The following is a 22,698-nucleotide window of genomic DNA, read 5'->3' as shown; positions in this document are numbered from 1 at the left end:
GTCAAGTGCAACAGCCCTCTTCATCACAGTATTCCCAACAGTTGTCCAGAATCTAGATGTTACACAATGGCTGAGGAATGCTTGTATTGAAATGGAAGGTAACTTGACAAATCAGGGGGAAAGAATGAGCCACTGCATAAAGAAATTCAATGAGAAAGAGTTTTTCCTCTTTTCTTGCCCAAGTTACTAGTGGTCTGTCCCTCTCCCCCTGTAGATTTTGAATGGTGTTGTGGTGCCAAGGGAGTGAAGGTAACGGACATAAAAGAATCATTTGTGCCCATTTCCCAATCCCACAGATCTCTATTGGCCACAGACCTTGAACATGACACTGCAATTTCCTGGTGCCACACATGAGTAATAAGCAGCTGTTTCTGAAACTGTGGTTTGGAGAAGGCAGCACTAGGTTATTTTTTAACTTAATTGTAATTTTTGATTGGTCTGCAAGAAAGTAAATCAAATAAAGTCTGTTGTCTTAGTCTGCAAGAAAGCCATAGGCCTCAAATTCCAATGCTGACCATCTTGACCAGAATAGAAAGGGGGGAAAATGTGTGTATCCCTGAGCTGGAAGTTCAACCAGGCAGCTTTCGTGGGCTGCAGTCACACAAGAAGGGTAAGCATATTTGTTTTATTTGTCAGCCAGCTGGATGATGAAAAGTGACATTTGCCAGCTCCTTGAGTTTTAGAAGTACCTGAAATGAGTGAAAAGAATTGTAGAAAGACTGCAAAAGTAAAAAATAGAATTATGAAGATACCAGCTTGATGTTGCCTTTTGTCCTTATCCTACCACGTGATGAGAAGACACGTAATTTTATTTATTTTATTTAAATTCAATTTGCCAACATATAGTATAATACCCAGAGCTCAGGGACACATAACTTTAAATTACAAATGAAAGTATATATTCTTTGACTACCTGACCAATAAAATACCTCTCACATATGCACACTCTCCAAATAAGTCAATCAGAGTAGTACCTTCCTTAGTACAAGAAATTAAGTATAATGGAAAACAGAAGCAAACACTTTTCCCCCATTTTGGACATCTGCCTTTTCTCAAGGAGATAGGGCAGTTTGGTACAAAGAAGATGAGGAGTAGTCAGGGGGCTGGGAGATGGGGAAGAGCTACAGATGTCTTCTGCTAACTACTTTGTCATGATTTTGTTCACGTAGACTGGCCATTTGAGGAAAATAAGTGGAAGGATAACAACCTTATCTCAGTTCTATTTCACCTTCACTCCTGACATCCCTAAATGACCACCTGATTAACGGAAACCACAAGCCTGTTATGCTAAACATGGAATGGCCTTGTGACTTTTGATGGGTTATTATAAAGTTATATTAACCTGTGACTAATTACAAGCAAGAAAAGATTAAGAAAGATAGTTTCCAAGTGTTGCTAAGGTGTTATATGAGTGAGTCAAATCAAGCTTGAGGTGTGTTGACTGTCTTTCCCCAGCATCCTGCCTGGCAAAAAGAAGCCTTGTTCCTTTATTAACAGCAGTGTTGGAGGGAATGGAACTGACCGCTTTACATTAATTGCTACTGATTCTATCCAACAGAAAGACAATTTGATACCGTTTAAAAAATGATATGTAGGGTGCCTGAGGGACTCCGTTCATTCAGCCTCTGACTCTTGTTTTCAGCCCAGTTCATGATCCCAGGGTTGTGAGATCAGGTCCCGAGTCAGACTCTGCACTGGGCATGGAACCTGCTGAAGATTCTCTCTCTTCCTCTCCCTTGGCCCTTCCTCCTCCCACCTCTCTCTCTCTTTCTTGCTCTCTCTCCCTTTAGAAATGACATTAAAAAAAGACCTTTCTTTTCTCCCCCCTGCTGTAAATCTCAAGTGTTTGAAAGTTGGAATGAATCTAAATCATCTAAAGTTTCTATTTAGATTAAGATAAATAATAAGCTATTATTTATTAATTACTTGCTCTAAGTTAGACATTATATCCAGTGCTTTCATTATAATAAATCTGATCCGTCCTTCGACCCTACGAGGTAGGTATTATCCTAACTTTTCAGCTGATGAACTGGGGCTCGAAAAGGTTAAGTAATTTACCAACATCTCGTGGCTGGAAAGCGGATGAACTAGAATAGGTACTCAGATCAGCTTTGCCTTTTCCACTCTGCTTTGCTGCTTCCCAGTACCCAGAGACAAGTAAGTTCTGAGGGAATATGGAAAACTCTGTAATGTCAGCCTCTCTGGGAGACTCCCTGGTGAATCAAACTACCACACACCAGAAAAATACAGCCAAGTTGTCAAGCTAAAACTACGAAGGTTAGGTTTTGTTTTTCTTTTTTTAAACAAGCTTTGGCCAGTTTTATTAAGGAAGTACTTTTGTGGTTTTCTTTGTCCTGATCAGTCCTGGCTTGCTCTTAGTGGTATCAGAATCCCCTGAATCAACTCTAATCTAAATACCCAGTTTGCAGAACTTTTCCCCATGCCGGGCCCTATTGAAGACTGTTGTTACTCTATGTAGTAACACTACCCGGGGAAGTGCTCCAATTTAGGGTTGACACAAAAGAGGTCTCATGTGTGACTTCTCTCAGGCTGTGTGGTTGCTGGCAAGCTTGTTAGCTTATTGGACATTTGACTTTTCCCTACCCATAGTCATTTTCCAGACCCATTGGCATCCTGGTGGCCCTTTTCTACTTGGTTCTCATTTGGACCCTGAAGATAGTGGCTCCTTAGGCTTTGGTCTTCTGTGAGGCCATCCTCTTTGTGGTGTTTATGGAATATGTTCCTAACCTTAAGGCTCCACCAAGATGGATAGGAATTGGGAGTGTAAGTTGCAAGACTCTTGGAGGCAGGAGGAGGTGGTAGGGGTGTAGGATACTTGATTTCTTTTTAAGCAATCATCCAAAGTGAAGATATATCTGATTTTTAAAAAGAACCAAGGAGATTTTTTTTTTTTGAACCAAGGAGATTTCATACTTAGAACCTACTTCTTTGTGGTGATGAAACTTCTAGACCAGAAGCCAGAAGAGCTGGATTCTGTTTCCAGTGCTGCTAGTAGTTGTATTCAAAGACAAGCTTTAAAAAAAAAAAAAAAAAAAGACAAGCTTTAAACGTCCTAAATATATCTGTACCTATAGTTTTCTTTTCTATACTATTAAAGAAATGTGTGTACATTCTAAAATAAACGTATAGACTATTACCTCACTTTTCTGGAGGAAAAACTTTCAGCATCGTCAGCTCTTTGGAACATGGCCATGAACCCTACGCTAACAAATAGAGCAATTAAGTATAAAGAAGCAAAAAAAGTTCCTGAACAGCTGAGCAGCCACCAGGTCCTCGCACTCTTTATGCTCTTCCCTAAATCACACAGCAGAATGATTAAAAATGTTTATGACACAAAGACACCCCTAAGATGTGACTGCTGCTGGCAAGGAGGAAAATAGGAAGGCATCCTTGGTCAATCAACAAGAACTCATGTCCCTGGCAGAAGGGATATTTAAAACAAGTGTGAGACTCAGTCTTTGCCTTCAAGCAATTTACATTCTTAGATCGTTCCATATAAAATCACCATTTTATAGGTAAAATCACCGTTTTACAGTTAGTATCACCATTTTTATATGTTCAGTCTGGTTGGATAAGGAAAACAATCACATGTTAAACAATAGTAAAGAGTACAAAACAGCATCAAGTTCTGTATTAAATTATATAAAAGTAAATTATATGAAGCACAAGAGAAGTGTAACAGTTGAAGTAGCCAAAGATGGCTTTCCAGATGAAACTGACTAGATCTGAGCCATGAAGCCTAGGTGAAATATAAATATGTGTTAAGAAGTGAAACTTAAGACAGGAAATGACATGGGTGAAGGCACAAGAGCAAAAGTAAGCATATTCTACACAAGGAAAAGTTTTCTTAAAATGGAAGGTATGTATAAGAAATGGAAAATGAGCCTGGATAAATAGTATGGAATAAGTTAATGGAGACGCTTGCACACCAAGCAAAAACGTAAGCTCCAGTCTTATCTGGTTCACTCCTTTAGTGAGTATATAGGACATTGTAACTCAATATAATTTTATGAAATGAATGAGTGAACTTTTACTAACAACAAAATAAGAATTCAAGATTTGAAAGAAGAGATGATATTTGATAAAGATGATGTCCAAAATTGGTTAGTATATATGCTGTGGATGAACCAGAGGGAAAAGACTGGCTTCCAGAAGTAAAACTAGAAAATGATTTCATTAATCTAGAGAGGAGTGTTAATAGCTGGCAAGACAGGAAAAAGAGACTTATTTATACCAGAGATATTCAAAAGAGAATCAACATGAACCTTGAAAACATTATGCTGAAAGAAGCAGTCATAAAAAGCCATATATTGTATGAGTCTATTTATATGAAATGTCCAGAAGAGGTAAATCTATGGAGACAAAAAAAGATTATTGGTTCCTTAGGGCTTGGTGGGGAGGAGACAGGTTATGGGGGGGAAAAGGAGCAACTGCTAATAGGTATAGGGTTTTTTGCAAGTGTTGGTGAAATGTTCTACAACTGACTATGATGATGGCATACAACTCTGTGAATATGCTAAAAACCATTTAACTGTAGACTTTACATAGGTGAATTACTTGGCATGTTAATTGTATCTCAAAGCTGCTATTAAAAAGGAGAGGGAATTAATAAATGTGGTGAATGACTATATGTGTTTGATGGAGAAAACGAACCATTCACTGTAGACTACATAATTTCCAGTTTAATTCTCATGGAAATAGCGAGAATATCTGCTAACACCATTACGTCAAATTATTTTAGGGTCACTGGACAATGAAATAAAACATGAAACATAAATAAGAGATATAACATTAGAAAGGAAGGGACCAAGTTATTACTTTCAGAAAACCCAAAAGAATCACCTAAAAGTGATTTGCATTCATGAAGATTCAGTGAAATAGTTATATATAAGATATACTCAAATGTCAATATATTCTAAAACCAGCAATAGCTAATAAGGAAAAGTATTATATAAAAGTTTAACCCTAAAATAACCTATAGTGTGAGTTGCTTATACAGGGAAAAATAACCCAAAACTTTATTAAGCAATAACAAATGAAGATTTAATAAAATGGAAATATGGGTAAGGTCCTTTGATAGGGAGAATAAATATTATAAAGATACCAGTCCTCAGATTAATTTTTTAAAGCTTATTAAAGTCTTCCAATAGAAATATATTTACATTTCTGGCAGTGTAAATTTGGTGAAATATTTGAAAAGCCTTCAAAATGTTCACACCCTTTGTCTCAAGGAAGTTTTCTAGCAGAAAAAAAAAAAAAAAAAACCCTTTATGCATAAGATGCCCAGCCTTCTCCTTTAGACCCTAGATAATAACTTTCTTCCACATATTCCCTTCTCACCCTCAGCTCCTCCAAAAAATCTTTACTCACCTGGTTTCTGGACTGTTCTATATCCTGATGTTTTCCCCCAACTGAGCTATATTTTGTTCGTGCATCTCTAAATGTGTCATTAACCTTGGTTGTTTAGGAAAGAGGAACATAAGTAAAACCAAACTCTGCTGAACTATTGTTACCACAATTTAGAAATAACCCTATGACACATTGGAAAGTGTTTACCGGTGGTTGGTATAAGATTTGGTAGTGGTTATTTCTTAGAAAGTGTGTATCATCTGGTGGTATTAGGAGTACACGTTACTGGGGTTCATCAATGTTAATGGCTCTTGAGAAAATATAAATAAAAGGAGGTTGGCCTATGGCTTCCTGAAAGAAGTGCAGAGGAGAGTAAGTAAAAGGATGGTAGAAAATGTACTTGCTTGACTCAAAAAACAGCCAGCATAATTTCTATTCTCTTTATTAAGAAAAAATCCACTCTTATAAAGCAGTGTACATTATTTTCTATTCACTTTCTGTATCTTAATACAAAAATAATATACATTGTTTTTAAAAATGCAAAAAAACTATATACACACACAGTGAAAGATCTGCTTTTCCAACTTGTTCTCTTCATTTTTAAAACATCATGAGATTATTCCATGATGTGAAAGTATCCAGCTATTACCAGTTATTTCTAACTATTTCCAAATTAAATTGAATCTTCGTTATGTCAAAATCAGCATGTATATAGCCATGCATGGATGAGAAAGAAGGCAGATTTTTTTCATATCAGTTTTGAACTGCTGAAGTCTTTGAAGCTCATTCAGCATTACTTAAGTGAAAAGGGATCTGACTAACCATTGGTTCCAGACTCATGGATGTTTGCAGGCCAACAGGTAACGTAATAGTGGTATGCAGGCAGATTCAAAATAGTAGGACCTAGAAGGGGACAACTGTCAACCGTAGAACATGTGCTTCTGTGGGAGCAAGCAGCCCCTACTCATAATCAGGATCATCATCATGTTGGAATTCAGGCCTGGTTTTGCTAAATCTGATTATTTTTCCCAAAAAGCCCAAATTCAGGATTTTTCTGTGAAATCTCCCAGTTATCAGATTGGATCATTTTTTAAAACACTAAAATTAAAAAAAAAAAAATCCTCAGGCTGAATGCAGCTCTCAGACTGTCAAATTGCAATCTCTTTATATTAACATACTTATTATCAGCACCAAAAGAAACCTATTTTTCCACATTTGTTACATGTTTTGGGGAAGATGGTAAAAGAAGCTATACTATTAACTTATCAGAGGATAGGTATTATTGAATTTACAACATAATATTCTACGTTAATGTTTACCTTGCATGTTTTCTAATCTTGGGAAATCTACCCCACTCCTCTAATAGCACACCATAACAGTAAGTTGGTCTATGAAAGTAGCGTTCCCCATTTGTTGGTTCTCAATTCCCTATATCACGCTACAGTGAAAGAGGAATACAAAAGAAGTTTCAACATCTTTATTTTCCAACCTCCAGCGGTTTAAACCAGAGAGTTCTTTTGGAGTGAAAATACTGTCTTTTCTTTCTCAGAGTTGCTGAGAAATTATAATTAGAGGTTTTCCTGTTGTGTAAAGGAAAGGAATTCCAGTCTTCCTGGGTCTGCAAGACTTCTCTTCTCAATGGATTTGCTTCCCTGTCCCATTTCTCTTTCCGCAGGTAATAGAGGGGAAGCTGGCTCCATTCTTGGGCAAGGTCATTAAATTTGCCACCTCACACGTATACAGCTGCAGTCTCTGTAGCCAGAAGGGGTTCATCTGTGAAATCTGTAACAATGGAGAGATCCTCTACCCTTTTGAAGATATTTCAACAAGCAGGTACAGAATCTCTTGTCTTATAAAAGTATACCTTAATATGTCACATGAAGTTTTATTTGGTCAAATCAGGCCAACTTTTAGTCAAGCACTGTATCTCTCTTACCTTGTATCGGATTTCCCTTATTCGAGGAGAACATTTTTTACCCTTTGGTTTCCTATATTCATTCCCAGCTCACTTCACTATCTTTATCCAGAATGAGATAAAAGAGTTGCAAAAAAAACATCACCTAACTCTGCCTTCTTAGGTAATGAAGAGTGTTTAGATTCATTTTTAGAATGAAGATCAGGGAAGAAGAATCCTCACAACATTTCAGGGCCAAATGATAGGCAAAGGGAAATCACAGTTTCATAGCAATGCTAAAACTGGACTGACCACCAGGAATAAAACTACAAGACACTGGGGAACAGCTGTCTGGCTTACCACATGCGTTTCTCCACAGATGCGCTGCAGTGTGGTGATGAAAGTTTTAGGATCCAAAGGAGAGAAAAGTGGGAGTTTATGTGGGATTATTTTTCTAACCAAAGTAATATTTGGGCATCATCGCGTTCATTGATTGATGGATGATTTTCTTCTCCCGCTAACTTGAGAGTAGGGTTTTTACTATTGCTTTTCTTGAATCACAAAATGATACATATCACTTTTCCTTTCATTCCAAAAGCATCATAGAAATATATACTGTTTATGTGTCTGTGCACTGGCTTCTTTGGCCATGAAATCATGCTTCATTTCCCACCCAGCAGGGCTCACTTACACTGTGGTTCAGAACAGAAGGGGAGGCATGTAGCCAGGGAGAGCTGAAGCATGTAGGGTAAAACTAAGATATTAAGAGTTGACTCAGCTCTTCTGGCCTCTTCTTAAACCCACAGACTCTTTGTAAACATACAGGAACTTGGGTTGGCTCCACACACAGAAAGATACACACACACACACTCCAGCCTTATTTCCTGAGTACAGGTACTTAACTCATAGCCTAGAGATTACAGACTTCTTAAAAATGTACACCACACAAAAACTTGTACACAGATGTTCACAGCAGTATTCATAATAGCCAAAAAGTGTCCATCAACTGATGAATGGATAAACAAGATGTGGTATATCCATATATTGGAATATAATCCAGTCTGAAAAGGAATCTGATACGGGCTGCAGTATGGAACCTTAAAAACATTATGCCAAGTGAGAGAAGCCAGACACAAAAGGCCACATATTTTATGTTTTGTGTATATGAAATGTCCCAAATAGGCAAATACATAGAGACAGAAGGTAGATTAGTAGCTGCCTCGGTCATGGGAGAATGGAAAAAGAATAACTCCTCATGGGTACTAATTTGTTTTAGGAGTAACAAGAATGTTCTGGGATTAGACTGTGGTGATGGTTACATGGTCTTGTGAATACACTAAAAATCACTGAATTATAAACTTTAAAAGAATGAATTTTATGGTATATGCATTAGATCATAATCAAAAGTGTTTAATAAAAAAATAAAAATTAAGTTAAAAATGCTTCCAACTGTATAAACTATATGCTGGGTCACAAAAAAAATTTCAATAAATTTTTTAAAAGATTTTATTTATTTGAGAGAGAGAGAGAACACAAGCAGGGGAGGGAGGAACCAGGGGAGAGGGAGAAGTAACTCCCCACTGAGCAGAGAGCCCAGTGCATAGCTCCATCCCAGGACCCTGAGATCATGACCCGAGCCAAAGGCAGCTGCTTAACCAATAGCCACCCAGGTGTCTCATGAGTTTCAATAAATTTTTAAAAATTGAAACCATACCAAGTATATTCTCTGACACATTGAATTAAGATCCCCAATAGGAAAAAAATCTGAGAAACCCTCAAATATTTGGAAATTAAATCAAACAAACTAAAAATTTATAGTCAAAGAAGAAATAAATTACAAGAGGAGTTTTAAAATATTTTGAAATGAATGAAAATGAAATATAAAATTAAAAAGTATGTAATGCAGCTAACATAGTACTTAGAGTATAACCTATAGCTATAAACATATCATGAAAAAACACGTCAGAAAAAAAAGAAAGGAGGGGCACCTATGGCTCAATGTTTGAGCATCTGCCTTTGGCTCAGGTTGTGATCCCGGGGTCCTGAGATCAAGTTCCACATTGGGCTCCCTGCAGGTAGTCTGCTTCTCCCTCTGCCTATCTTTCTCTTTCTCTCTCTCTCTCATGAATAAGTAAATAAGATCTTTTTTAAAACAAAAGAAAAAAAAAAGAAAGGTCTCAAATCCATTACCAGAAATTCCTTTGAGAAGCCAGATAACAAAGAACAAACTAAATCCAAAGTGAGCAGAAGAAAGTTAAGAGTAAAGATTAGAGCAGATATCAATGAAATGGAAGATAGAAAAACAGTACAGCAATGAAATTACAAATTGCTTTTTTTTTTTTTTTTTTTTTTACAAATTGCTTCTTGAAAGAATCAACAAAATTGAAAACTCTTTGGCTAGATTGACCAAGAAATTAGTAGGAAAGACCAAATACTCAAAATCAGGAAGGAAAAAGGAAAAAGCAATTAAAAGAATTATAAAGAAATACCATAAATGACTATATTCCAACAAGTTAGACAACTTAGATGAAATGAATGTTTCTAGAAAAACAAATTACCAAAATAGATTCAAGAAGAAATAGAAATATGAATAGCCCTATAACAAGTAAAGAAACTGAATTAATTTGTTTTTAAGTCTTCCCATAAAGCCAGATGACTTCATAGATGAATTTTGTTGAATATTTAAAGAAGCAATACCAATCCTTCACGCGGGGATAAAGAGGGGTATCACATAATGATAAAGCAGTCAGTTCTCCAGGAAGGCACAACAATCCTTGATGTGCACAAGCAGAGTCACGATATATGTGACAAAAAAAAAAAAAAAAAATTACAAGGAGAAACAGACAAATGCACAACTATATGTATCTATCCACTATTATAGTTAGACTTCAACATCCCTCTGTCAGTAACCAGCAGGCAGAAAATCAGTTTAAGCATATCGTTAAGCTGAAAAGCATTATCAGTCAACTGGATCTAACTGACATCTCTGCCAATTCATGTTGTTCATCCAACAACAACGGAATATGCATTCTCAAGCTCACATGGAACATTTAACAAGAGAGACCATATTCTGGGCCATAAAATACATCTGAACAAATTTACAAGAATAGAAATCATGCAAAGTATGCTTTCAAGCCATAAGGAAATTAAACTAGAAATCAGTAACAATGATACCTGCAAAATCCCAACATTTTTGTAGATTAAACAATATATTTGTAAGTAACACATGAGTTGATAATTTATCTCCACACAAAACCTTACACAGAGATGTTTATAAGCAGGTCTACTCATAATTACCAAAAGCTGAGAACAACCTAGGGGTCCTTCACATGTGGATGGATAAATAAACTGTGGTATATCCATGTGATGGAATATTATCCAGCGATAAAAGAAATGAGCTATAAAGCCAAAAAAGGACATGGAGGAACTTTAAATGCATATTACAGAAAGAAAGAAGCAGTCTGTAAAGGCTATGAATTAGAGTTGGACTGTACGAGTCCAACTATGTAACATTCTGAAAGGAGCAAAACTGCAGAAACAGTGAAAAATAAAATGAAATCAGTGATTACCAGGGGCTCGGGAATACGTAAGGAAAGATGACCAGGTAATGCACAGGAGGTTTTTTAGGGTAGTAAAATTATTCTGTATGTGTATATATATCTGTGTGTGTATATATATGCCCACTATAACATTTGTCAAAACTCATATAGCTGTGCAACACGGAGAGAACCTTAATTTAGACTGTTGACTCTGGGCAGCCCGGGTGGCTCAGCGATTTAGAGCCACCTTCAGCCCAGGGCATGAGCCTGGAGACCCGGGATCGAGTCCCACGTCAGGCCTGCTTCTCCCTCTGCCTGTGTCTCTGCCTCTCTCTTTCTCTGTGTCTCTCATGAATAAATAAATAAAATCTTTATTTTTATTTTTATTTTTTTTTTAATTTTTTATTTATTTATGATAGGCACACAGTGAGAGAGAGAGAGGCAGAGACACAGGCAGAGGGAGAAGCAGGCTTCATGCACCGGGAGCCTGACGTGGGATTCGATCCCGGATCTCCAGGATCGCGCCCTGGGCCAAAGGCAGGCACTAAACCGCTGCGCCACCCAGGGATCCCAATAAAATCTTTAAAAAAAAAAAAAAACCTGTTGACTCTAATGATGTGTCAATATGGGTTCATTCATTATAATCAATTTACCACACAAATGCAAAATGTTGATAATAGAGAAAACTGGGCTTAATTTTTCTGTCAATCTAAAACTGTCCTAAAAAAATAAAATTAAAAAAAAAAAAACCACAATGCATCCAGCTGACCAGTTGACTCAAATACCAAAGCTAATCAATGTGAATAAACTATATTAGGACAATTTCAGATTTACAGACAATTCACAAAGATGGTACAGAAAATTCGCATATACCCCACACCCAGTTTCCCCTATTAACATCTTATATTAAAATGGTATATTTGTTACAATTCATGAGCCCGTATTGATACATTATGATTAGAGTCCATAGCTTTTTCAAATTTCCTTAGGTTTTTTTTTTTTTTTTTTTAATTTCCTTAGTTTTTACCTAATTTTCTTTTCTGTTCCAGGATACCACATTACATGTAGTTGTGACATCTCCTCTTGGCTATGACTTTTCTTAGACTTTGGTTTTTAGGACATTGATAGTTTTGAGGAGTATTTTGTAGAACCCCTCTGTGGGATAGACTTGATGTTTTTCTTACGATTTCTCTGCGTTTTATGAGTTTGGGGAGGAAGACCACAGGCATAAAGTGCCATTCTCATCACATCAGACCACGGGTACATACTAACAACATGACTTACCACTGCAGTGTTTGTGTCAGGTTTCTCCACTGGAGATACTCTTCTCTCCCCACCTTTTCCATATTATCCTACACTTAAAGAGTGAAGATTATACTCCACTTCCCTTGGGAGTGGAGTTTATACAAAATTATCTGGAATTCTGCTTGAGTGATTTGTCTCTTCTTCCTATTTATTTTTTTAAATTATCTATTCACATCAGCATGAGCAGGTGCATATTTGTTTTATTTTTTTGGGTTATAATCCAAGATTATTTTGTTGCCCAAACTGTTCGAATTTATGCCCTCCAGCTCTTGCAACTGGCTCCTGCATCATTTTTGACATACTCATATCATTGTGGGGTTTTGGTTTTGATCATTTCCATACTTTCTTGTGGTACCAGATGTTCTAGACACATCATATATATTTCTTGTCCTAATCCTAAAAGTAGCCATTTCTCCAAAGAGCCCAGGTTGCTTTTATTTGAGAATATAATATTAGAAACCAACATCAGGGCACTAGGTCGCACACACATTTTTTAAAGCCCTCAATCCCAGGACTCATCCCATGACAAGGGAAGGATGCTTCCCTCTGACTACACATCAGAATCTCCTGTGAGACTTGTTGGTTTTTTTTTTTTTTTTTAACTCTAAGAATCTATCTTCAAAGGCTTACCATGTGATTCTGCATCACAGCCAGAAGAATCACTGCTCTAAATAGCTGTGGCCATGGGCAGAGGTGCCAGATTCTTATAAGAATGATCACATTAGCACGTCTGTAGGTTCAGGGTACCCTTTACCCAGCAGGAAGGAATATGTAGCTAAAGATGTGCTGAATAATTAAATGTGATTAATAAAAATAAATTTAAATAGTGGGGTAATTTTTTAAATTTACATGTAACTGAAATCTTGATGGGTAAGTAATGTGATTTTGTGAGATTTGCTTCAAAATAATCTCATGTTGCAAAAAATAATAATCTGACAGTGGGAGACAGGTAATAGATATAAATGAAAGATAATTGTTGAAGCAAGGTGATAGGTACACAGAGGTTTATTACACTATTCTCTCTACTTTTGAGTATGTTTGAAATTTTCCATAAGACATATTTAAAAATCTGTAAGTAATTGGGATGCCTGGGTGGCTCAGCGTCTGCCTTTGGTCATGATCCCAGGGCCCTGGGATCAAGTCCCGCATCAGGCTCCCCGTAGGGAACCTGCTTCTCCCTCTGCCTATATCTCTGTCTCTCTCTGTGTCTCTCATGAATAAGTAAAAATCTTAAAAAAAAAAAAAAAAGTAAGTCAAAAGCTTAGGTATGATATATTCAGTGAATTCATCACCATGTATCCTTGACCACCTTGCTAAAGTCCACACGTCTGTGTCCTCAGATATATACTTAATATCCCTTCAGATTCGAACATCATTTGAACAGCATAATTACAACTCAGTAAGAAAGCATTCCACAAGTATCAGAACTATCCATCCTTTGAATAAGTGAGCATACTGATTTATTATTTATTTATTGAGCATACTGTGTTTGTGCACGGGGCTAGGCTCTGGGGACACACAGTGAACATGGCATGCTCCTGCTCACAATTTGTTCAGTCTCTAGTAAGAGACACTGAGCCATTAGGCAGTTATGCTGAAGTGTTAGAGGAGCCACAGTCTAGCGGGTAGTCCCAGAGCACTAAGAAGGGGCATCATCCATAGGAGTTATGGACACTGTTGGTGAAAAAGCAGTTCACAATTTCTAAACTGTTAGAGAGCTCCATGTTGAACTCTAAAGCACTGACTTAGGTACTTCAGTATCAGAATATACTTGGTTTTAACACACTTATTTGATAATGACCATATGTCAAACACTGATCAGCTCTTCAGACTTTTTCCTTATTGAATTAATTGTTATGCAGGAGGAAGCTTCCTGAATATGTAATTTAAAAATATAGCCCTAGTGTTAATTTTTAGAACGCCATCTCTGACAGATATAGAGAAAGTGTTGGGGTTGTAGGGAAATGGCATTAATAATGTACTGATACTGGTGCCAGCAATTTACATAGCTCATCATTTCATTTTTAGGCCAGTCCTCTGAGGGGGTACTGTCTCCTCCGTTTAATAATGGGGAAGCCTAGGTTCAGAGGAGGCAATGAACTTGACCCAAGAGATGAGGCCAAAACTAGAACCCAAGTACATCTGACTCCAAAATCCATGCTTCTTCCATTACCCATCACTGTTTCTTCTGTACCTACAGTCTTCAAACCAGTTTTGCAGTATACCCCCTAAAAGACATGTGAAGAAACTATGTGCTTCTGTTGTTAAAGAAGCCTCCTCCCAAACTGTTATTTTGAATTCTCCCTATATGTGCCATGGTAAAGATTTTTACACTTGGAGCAGTAGGTCAGAGTTAGGTTAGGGTGAGGGAGAGATAGAGCGCCGAGCAGCTGTGATGAGGGGGTGAGGGCAGAGACTATAGTGGAGCCCCCTCCTCTGCACATTGCTAGGCAGGTCAGGAGGCCCAGGGGTGCATGTGGGAGCTGAGGCCTGTGGAAGCTGAGGATGCCTTACTCAGGCTAAGTGTGCTATATAGTATTATCCCCTCACCATTCAGATGATAATGCTGACTGTTTTACATTGAGGTAGTCTTTCTTCTCCAACACAAATTAATTTCCTTCTAAGTAGGAAAACACTAAAATCCAAATTGTAAGATTTTAAATACAATAGTAAGATCCAGAATCACAGAACTTAAGCCTAATCCAGCATTTACGCTTCTAGATAAAGGAAAGCACAGTTTAGAAGAGAGAAACATTCTCTTAAAACAGCAATAAAATTCCACATCCTAAAGAAAGAGAAATGACCAAACATACCTCCTTGATTGAGAATAAGAAGAAATAAAAACTCTAACTTCCAAATTACAAATCAGAAGAATGGACCGATAACACTCTAAGGCTTAAGGGAAAACAGTGAATATAAAAGCAAAAAAAAGTCACCTATATGCACAAAGTGACCCAAGACTTAGATTTTTTTTAAAATCCTTAAATTGCCTTCTATCCAGCTTTCTTTCTGACATCTCTACATATCACTAACCTTCTCGTTATTAAAGACATAATGCTGCTAAAGAGACCATCCTGCTGCACAAATTTGTGTGAAGATGCCATTCTTGAATCTTGAAATGCTTCCAGATCTCAAGTACATGAATACTTCATCTTAAAAACACTCAGCATGCATTTTAACATGAGACTTACAAAATATACCAACTCTCATAAATCAGTTCCAACCTTTTAGTCTGATCCATTTGGTTTTGTTGATTTTTTCTTGTGACATACAAATCATCCCCACAAGTTTTCCAATATGCAAAACATTGCACTTGGAGACTTATGACCCCTATTTATTTTTGGCTATATGTAGATGTGGGCATACTATAAGAAGGGTATACTTAACACTGAATTTGGTGTGTGTGTTTCATATAGTAGGCATTCCATAAATAGTTATCATTTGGTGCAGCTCTCCCCAGAATATCATGCGCATTCACTTAAGAACACCAACAAAGCTTTTTAAATAAACTGGTTAGTTAAGAAAACTTAAAATACTTGAACCATCTGAAATAGAGAAAGATTCTTCATGATTTCTTACATGTTAAATCTAAAAAAACCAAACTCATAGATACAGAGACCAGAGTGGGTGGTGGTTGCCAAATGCAGGGGGTGAAAGTGGTGAAAAGATAAAAACTTCCAGTTATAAGATAAGTTCTGGAGATATAATGTACAGCATGGTGACTAAAGCTAACAGCACTATATCATATATTTGAAAGTTGCTAAGAGAGTGGTAGATCTTAAAATTTCTCATCACAAGAAAAAAAATTTTAACTACACTAGGTGATGGATGTTAACTAAACATTGTGGGTAATCATTTTGCAATATATACACATATGATGAACTCATCATGTCGTATACCTGAAACTAATGCAATGTTATAAGTCAATTATATCTCCATAAAGCTGGGCAGAGAAATATTTGCAAGGACAGAGGAGCATAGTGAAAGTCTGAGTGCATTACTTTATATGTAAGCTTTATCTGTAAAGTTGAAGCAACTGACCTACTGTTTTAAGTATTTCAGCAGTGTGAGCATCAGCCTGCCCAGGTCCCCAACATTTACTTGTCCCAGAGAATGCATTCAAGGAAGTGTTCTTCCTGTTGAGGGGGGAGATCATTTGCAGCTCGGCAGTTACTCTTTTAAAAGGGGTCTGTGTTGTTTGAAGCACTAGGGTTTGGAGAAGCAGATTGAGCATAACTTGACAGTTTTTCTTTGTGTACAGTAGTTGATCACTCCCTCCCCTCCTCCAAGAAATAACGATTACACTCAGGACCTTGAACTTATCAACACTAAACTCTTAGCAGTTGAGTTAACATACTCTGACACCATGTCCAATTTGTACACATTTCAAGAACATTTCCTACATATGTCTATTGAGAATGAACACTGGCCTCATAGAAAAAGCCATAGCAAGTGAGTTTCTAACAGGGCCTCTCCTCTTTTTCATTTTAAGAAATCTATTTTGTTAGGTTACTTACAGAAAAAAGAAGGCCTCCCAGAGAACTCAGCCCAAGCCCCACTGCTTTCATCCATCTGGCCAAATTTCAGAAAGGCCCAGTTTGTACTGAAGAACATGGAGGCTCCTCCCAACACCCTTGTGAATTGGTCTTTGTCATTTTACATTTCATGGCAATCCACACAACCCTGCCCCTGAGGACCTCAACTTGTTGGGGCGTGGAGTTTGGTCTTTGCCTTGGCACTTTCTGCCCTTCCTGAAGCTTCATGTACACACAAAGTTTCCAAGAGCTAATTGCAGTCGAACCTTAAAAAGGTTTAAAAGAGAGAAAGCAACTGCTTTATTATAAAGTACAGAATTGCTTCTTGCTATAGAAGATACTGAGATGCACAGTTTTTGAGCAATCCACTAAGAGCTATGTGTTGTGGGCCCTTGCTTCCTTTGATTTGTCCCTGGAGGATGAACATGGAGATGGCTTTGCCCAAAGTTGTCACTTCCTTAGTTGCCTAGAAAATCACCAAACCCCAGATTTGCCAGCTACCTTACAAAGGCTTTTCCATTTTTTGAGAAGCCAGTTATAGTTTGTCATTTCTTGAAAGACAGGTTCGTGTTTAGGCAGGAATATTTTGGCAGGGGTTGGAGAATAGATCAAAACTCCAGAGGAGAACGAGAGAAGCACTGCCCAGAAGCTGGTCTTTCCTTGTGGCTTCCTATTTGTTCAGCCTTCGTTTTTGTCAGTCCTTGCACAAACAGACTGAATACCTGGATTATTCCCTCATCTGGACCCAAATACACATACATTACATACCCCTTTCTCACTAATCAGCCTGACACATTCCTTTGTTGGTAAATGGTTCCAAAACAAACACTGTCAGCGCACCTAATTAGCAGGTTTGCGGGCTGTGCTTGGCAGTCCTGTTACATCCTGTTCAACAATAGAGAACAACAGCCTTGGCGAGGCTGGGCTTAAGGGAGGGAATAGCTCCCCGCAATGCATATATGCTTTTTTTTAATGATATTTCCTTTCTGTGGCTTTTCTTGGGAAGCAGCCACTCAATGCATATTGTGATGAGGTGTGGCATTCCTGAAACAGCTAGAGGAAATTTGGAACTCCTCTTCCTAGGTACCTTTGCTGAGGAACCTTTAGTTTCCATCTGCTTACTGTTCTTTCCTCTGTCTGGTATTGACGAGGAGCAGAGTGAGGAACTTTCTCCGCATCTTCTAACACTGATGATAGAGGAGAAGACCCCTGCCTGTGTTCTGGAATCATAAATTAACAGAGATGGAAAGGCCTGTGGAGAACATTTGGACACTTGGGGGGTAGAAAAACTGAAGCCCCGCGTGCTCAAAGGTTTTGTCAGTGGCAGAAGCAGAGTGGCGACTTACCAAGATGCAATTCTGCTCTTAGGCTATCTGTCTGCCTGCTCTTCGATGTCTTTATTGTGTCAAGGTTTTCCTTGATTAAAAAACAAAAAACAAAAATCTCTAACACAGTGTTAGTTTTAAACTTTGGTCAAAGAGTAACTTGGTAAATAACATTTCACCTTGGCCTGGTGGCTCCTATATTCACATGTCAAAGTGTTTCAGAATGTCTGCTAACACAGACAAGACCTCTGTGAAACCCTCGTTTCACAGGGCTGACCTGACCCTCTATGCTATTAAGCCACTTTATAAATACATTGCATTTATAAATGCAGTCCTCCCTGGTAGGCTGCCATTGTTTTTTTGAAGCCATTTGGTCACTTGAATAGATGGTTGTCATCTCCACCTAGACACATTTCTTACCAGGCTTCTTGTTAGGTGTCTGGTTAATACTGTGTTATCATCTTATCTCTAAGCATTTCAGACAACCTAATTTTTTGTTGTTTGGCGGCAACAATGTTCATCGTTATTTAACTCATAACTTTCTAACTGATTTGCATTAGAGAAAATTTTTAAAGTACACAGAGAATATAAAGAAAATTTTCCATACATATGTATGCATGTTTACTTTTTAATAAGATTGGCAATATGTTGAATATATAGTTTTATATCCAGCTTTTTTATCACATATCAGAACCAAGTTCATAAACTTTTTTGATGGCTACTTTAACAGGAGAAAAAAATTTATTGATTCTAAAATCATTAAGATCTATCTAAAAATTAGAGGCAGACTAATCCACAGAAAGATCACTGGAGTAGAAATACAGAAGTCTAGATGTCATCCCTAACTCGTCCACTGATTTGCTGTGTGACCTTTGACAAGCCATCCCCCACCCCACCTCTGGATTTGCCTGCCTGGTATATAGCACTGTTTTAAGTTTATTGACAAAGAACATAGAACTTTACTTCATCCAGCTCCTTTGCTTATCATTTTGTACCAGTTTGTTTGATAGTTTGTCATGATGTTTTCAGCAAGGTTGACTATTTTTGATGCAATTTACTGGAAGGATTAAGATATAAATTCAAATTTTTATTCAGTCCACCATTTTTTTTAATTTATTTTTTATTGGTGTTCAATTTACTAACATACAGAATAACCCCCAGTGCCCGTCACCCATTCACTCCCACTCCCCGCCCTCCTCCCCTTCTACCATCCCTAGTTCGTTTCCCAGAGTTAGCAGTCTTTACGTTCTGTCTCCCTTTCTGATATTTCCCACACATTTCTTCTCCCTCCCCTTATATTCCCTTTCACTATTATTTATATTCCCCAAATGAATGAGAACATATAATGTTTGTCCTTCTCCGACTAACTTACTTCACTCAGCATAATACCCTCCAGTTCCATCCACGTTGAAGCAAATGGTGGGTATTTGTCATTTCTAATAGCTGAGTAATATTCCTGTCAGCTCTATGAGGAAATGGACTTTTTTCTATTTTACTCTCTGCTCAATTTTCTGCATTTAGAACAGCACATAGTAAATTTTCAACAAATAATGCATGAAGAGCTTATTTTTAGTTTTTCAAATCTGTGCTTTTCCACATATTTTCATTTATTGTAAATAACTTTTAAACGAATTTCAAGGAAACTATATATTTAAATGTAGACATTACCAAGCTATATGACTTTATTGAGTGATAGCTAACGTTCTATCATATGTTAGGCATAGATGTATTTTTCTGGCCCAAGGAAAACTTTCATATCAAAAACTTGAGTTTTGCCAAGCTACTCAGATAGTTTTAATTTTCAAAACATCTTTTTGGCCGTTTTTTAGAGTGTGTTTTTTTCTTTCCCTGTGGCACTGTAAATAAGTAACCTGAATACACAATAGGGAAGAGAGGAGTGTTTACCTTTCCATACAAAAAATGTTGACTCTTCAGCCTGAGCAGTATGTTCTGAAATGAACTATTTTATGCTTTAGAATTACAAAAGGTACAATAGGAACTTGGTTTTGTCAGCATGTGTGTTTTTGATATTGTGAGACTTTTTTCGCCTAATTATCGGAATACAGATAGCAAGATCTTGTTAAACTTATCTTTTAAAAATCATTTTTTTGGGACGTCTGGTGGCTCAGTGGTTGAGCGTCTGCCTTCAGCTCAGGGCATGATCCTGGAGTCCCGGGATAAAGTCCCACATCGGGCTCCTTGCAGGGAGCCTGCTTCTCCCTTTGTCTCTGTCTCTGCCTCTCTGTGTTTCTCATGAATAAATAAAATCTTTAAAAAAAAAATAAAAATCCCCTTTTTTTTTTGTTTTTATTTCAGCATCTAATGTATATTTTTTTTAAGACTGATTTATTTATTTATTCATTCATTCATGAGAGACACAGAGAGAAGCAGAGACATAGGCAGAGGGAGAAGCAAGCTCCATGCAGAAGGCCAATGTGGGACTCGATCCTGGGACTCCAGGATCACACCCTGGGCCGAAGGCAGGCACTAAACCGCTGAGCCACCCAGGGATCCCCTATTATCATGTCTTTATTAAACCTCTTCAGTATTCTGAATATTGAACCACTTGATGGTGCATCAGGGAACATTGGCTCTGTAGCTGTCATTAATAATCATCTGTTCAGTTCCTGATGCTTTCAAAGTATTTAAACTAGAGAAAAGGCTATCTCTATTGATGTTCATTCTCTACCACAGTCACCACTTGGACTCAATTATGTCTATGTAGCATAGAACTTGAGTAGAGTCATCTGCCTGTAACTCTCACCCCCTGACACATACCCCTTCCCTTCTTCCCTCCCCAGGGAGGCTGGCATCCCCACCCAATACCACAGCCATAGCTCCTGAGAGATGCCAGCTGTTGAATTCCAGTACAGTCCCCTTTCTGCCTCACCTTGTCCTCACAGCATCAGCCTGAAATTTGAGGGAACACACAAACTAACCTTAGGAGGGCAAAAGACTATACCACATACCCTTAACTTGTCTCACTTACTTCTGGTGATGGTGGTAGGGTTGGGGGGGAGAGGTTCTTAACAAAAATAATGGGAAGAATTTTATAAACTTTTGATGAGAAAACAGGAAAAGATAGCATGTGAAAAACAGAAATATGGGAATTTCCTTTTATAAAACCCAGAACATAATAGACTGCCTTGCAAGTCATGAACCAGTGGTTGATTCAAAGACTGCGTTGGAAACATTGGAAGCCACTAACTTGAGCTGACTTAACTTCAACTGAAAAAATCTAGTTTGGCCTTGAGAGGTAGGAAGCTGAAGTATCTAAAAGCCATTCTTTAAGAGGAGTTAACACTTTTTTTCTAGAAAGAATCCTTGATGGTGGAGAGAAAGGAAATTTAAATTAAAAGACTTAGCTGGAAAGCAACTTACATCGATTTGAAAGAAAAATTTCAGAATTGAGAATAAAAAGAGATAAGAAAATTTTCCTTGGCAGTGGGGAAGATGTGGGAGGATGGCAGGGCAGGGTAGAGGAGGGGATAGTGAGGCCTGAGGTAACACGGTTTTCATACAGTGCTTGAAAAAGGCACCAGCCAAGGGACCTCGGGATAGAAATGAATGTCAAAGCAGCAAGCAAGAAAGATGACTTGTCCTCCCTTCCGCTTCCCTGACAATGCAGTTAAGGTATCTTATTTAAAAGAGAGGAACCTAATCAGGGGAACCTTAATATTTAGAAAGTACCCAAGAGCAGTACGTAACCCTTCTCCCCACCTTGCCTAACCCTACCCCAACGTTTCATACTTCAGTTTTTCTCCCTGGGAGGTCTAGAGAGCTTGCCCCGGCCACACTCACAGAAATGAAAGAAAAGGCTTAGTTATTAGTTAGCATAGCACTTTGCTACCCAGACCTAAGCTAAAGGCTCCCTCCCATTGGCTTTCCCCAGTGAGCAAGTGTGTTATTGCCTTTGAGAGTTTCCTTTACTGATACACTGTCATCTAGCCTTCTCTACCCTGTTCCTGTCTTATGAATACACATGTTGAAAGACATAAAGTTTTCAGTGACTTTGAGGTCTTACACGTCTGCTCATGGCTTGTATACATAGGCAGCATAACTATTTCTGTTAGTATGATTATCAGTTCTATCCAGTTTTTACTAATATGCAGAGTAAAAACAAAAGTTCTAATAGTTTTCCCTGAATGAAAGGGACTACGAAAACATGCTTTGTTCTTCACATCTTCCTTTGTTCAATGATAATGTATACCATGCTTTAAGCATTATTGCAACTATTTCTCCAAGATAATGCATCCACAGTTCATGCAAAATAGGATAATTTTAACTACTAAAAGTGTGTACCTTACTAAACAATTTTATGTTTCCTAAAAACATGTAAACAATCAGTCTTAACAAATTCATACAATACCTTTATCACTATATAAAGATGAAAAACATATAAAGCCAGAATTACTCCTTGACCACCTGAGATGTTTACACAGGTGCATTTCACTTTAGATAAACCTTATAAATTATACTAGAAGTTTTTAAAATTAGTTAATTATATACATTTCAAAATTTTTTTATTTAACATTAAGATGGGTGGCAATAAACTCTCCTAACATACTCAATATAGAATTTGACCTCTAAGTTGTTTACATGAAGGGAGACTGTTTTTGTTAGATATAAAAATGTAGTATATACTACGCAGTACAGTGTTGGCATAGGGACAGATCAACAGAACACGATTTCAGAAAGTACAAAAATAAACTCAAGTAATATGGAATTTA

The 22,698-nt window shown here is 37.5% G+C and overlaps 1 protein-coding gene and 1 long non-coding RNA gene across 9 annotated transcripts in view; one reads left to right on the top strand and one right to left on the bottom strand.

The window, feature by feature from the left end:
• LOC111094380 overlaps positions 1-3,037 on the bottom strand; it is an 89,360-nt gene extending 86,323 nt beyond the window's left edge. For 5 of the 6 annotated variants that reach the window (XR_005385312.1, XR_005385316.1, XR_005385315.1 and 2 more), the window contains exon 1: positions 2,946-3,037. This is a non-coding gene — a long non-coding RNA (uncharacterized LOC111094380). The remainder of the gene's footprint in view (positions 1-2,945) is intronic. The other variant, XR_005385314.1, reaches the window with a different exon arrangement.
• Positions 1-22,698, top strand: part of PLEKHM3 (pleckstrin homology domain containing M3) — a 178,263-nt gene that overhangs the window by 139,398 nt on the left and 16,167 nt on the right. For all 3 annotated transcript variants that reach the window (XM_038585578.1, XM_038585575.1, XM_038585577.1), the window contains exon 7: positions 7,046-7,203. In XM_038585578.1, the coding sequence (XP_038441506.1) occupies positions 7,046-7,203 (158 nt within the window). The remainder of the gene's footprint in view (positions 1-7,045; positions 7,204-22,698) is intronic.

The sequence above is a fragment of the Canis lupus genome, chromosome 37, assembly GCF_011100685.1.
Source record: "Canis lupus familiaris isolate Mischka breed German Shepherd chromosome 37, alternate assembly UU_Cfam_GSD_1.0, whole genome shotgun sequence".
Classification (NCBI taxonomy): Eukaryota; Metazoa; Chordata; class Mammalia; order Carnivora; family Canidae; genus Canis; species Canis lupus.
Note: the sequence above shows the minus strand (reverse complement) of the source record. Positions and strands in the feature narration are given on the sequence as shown.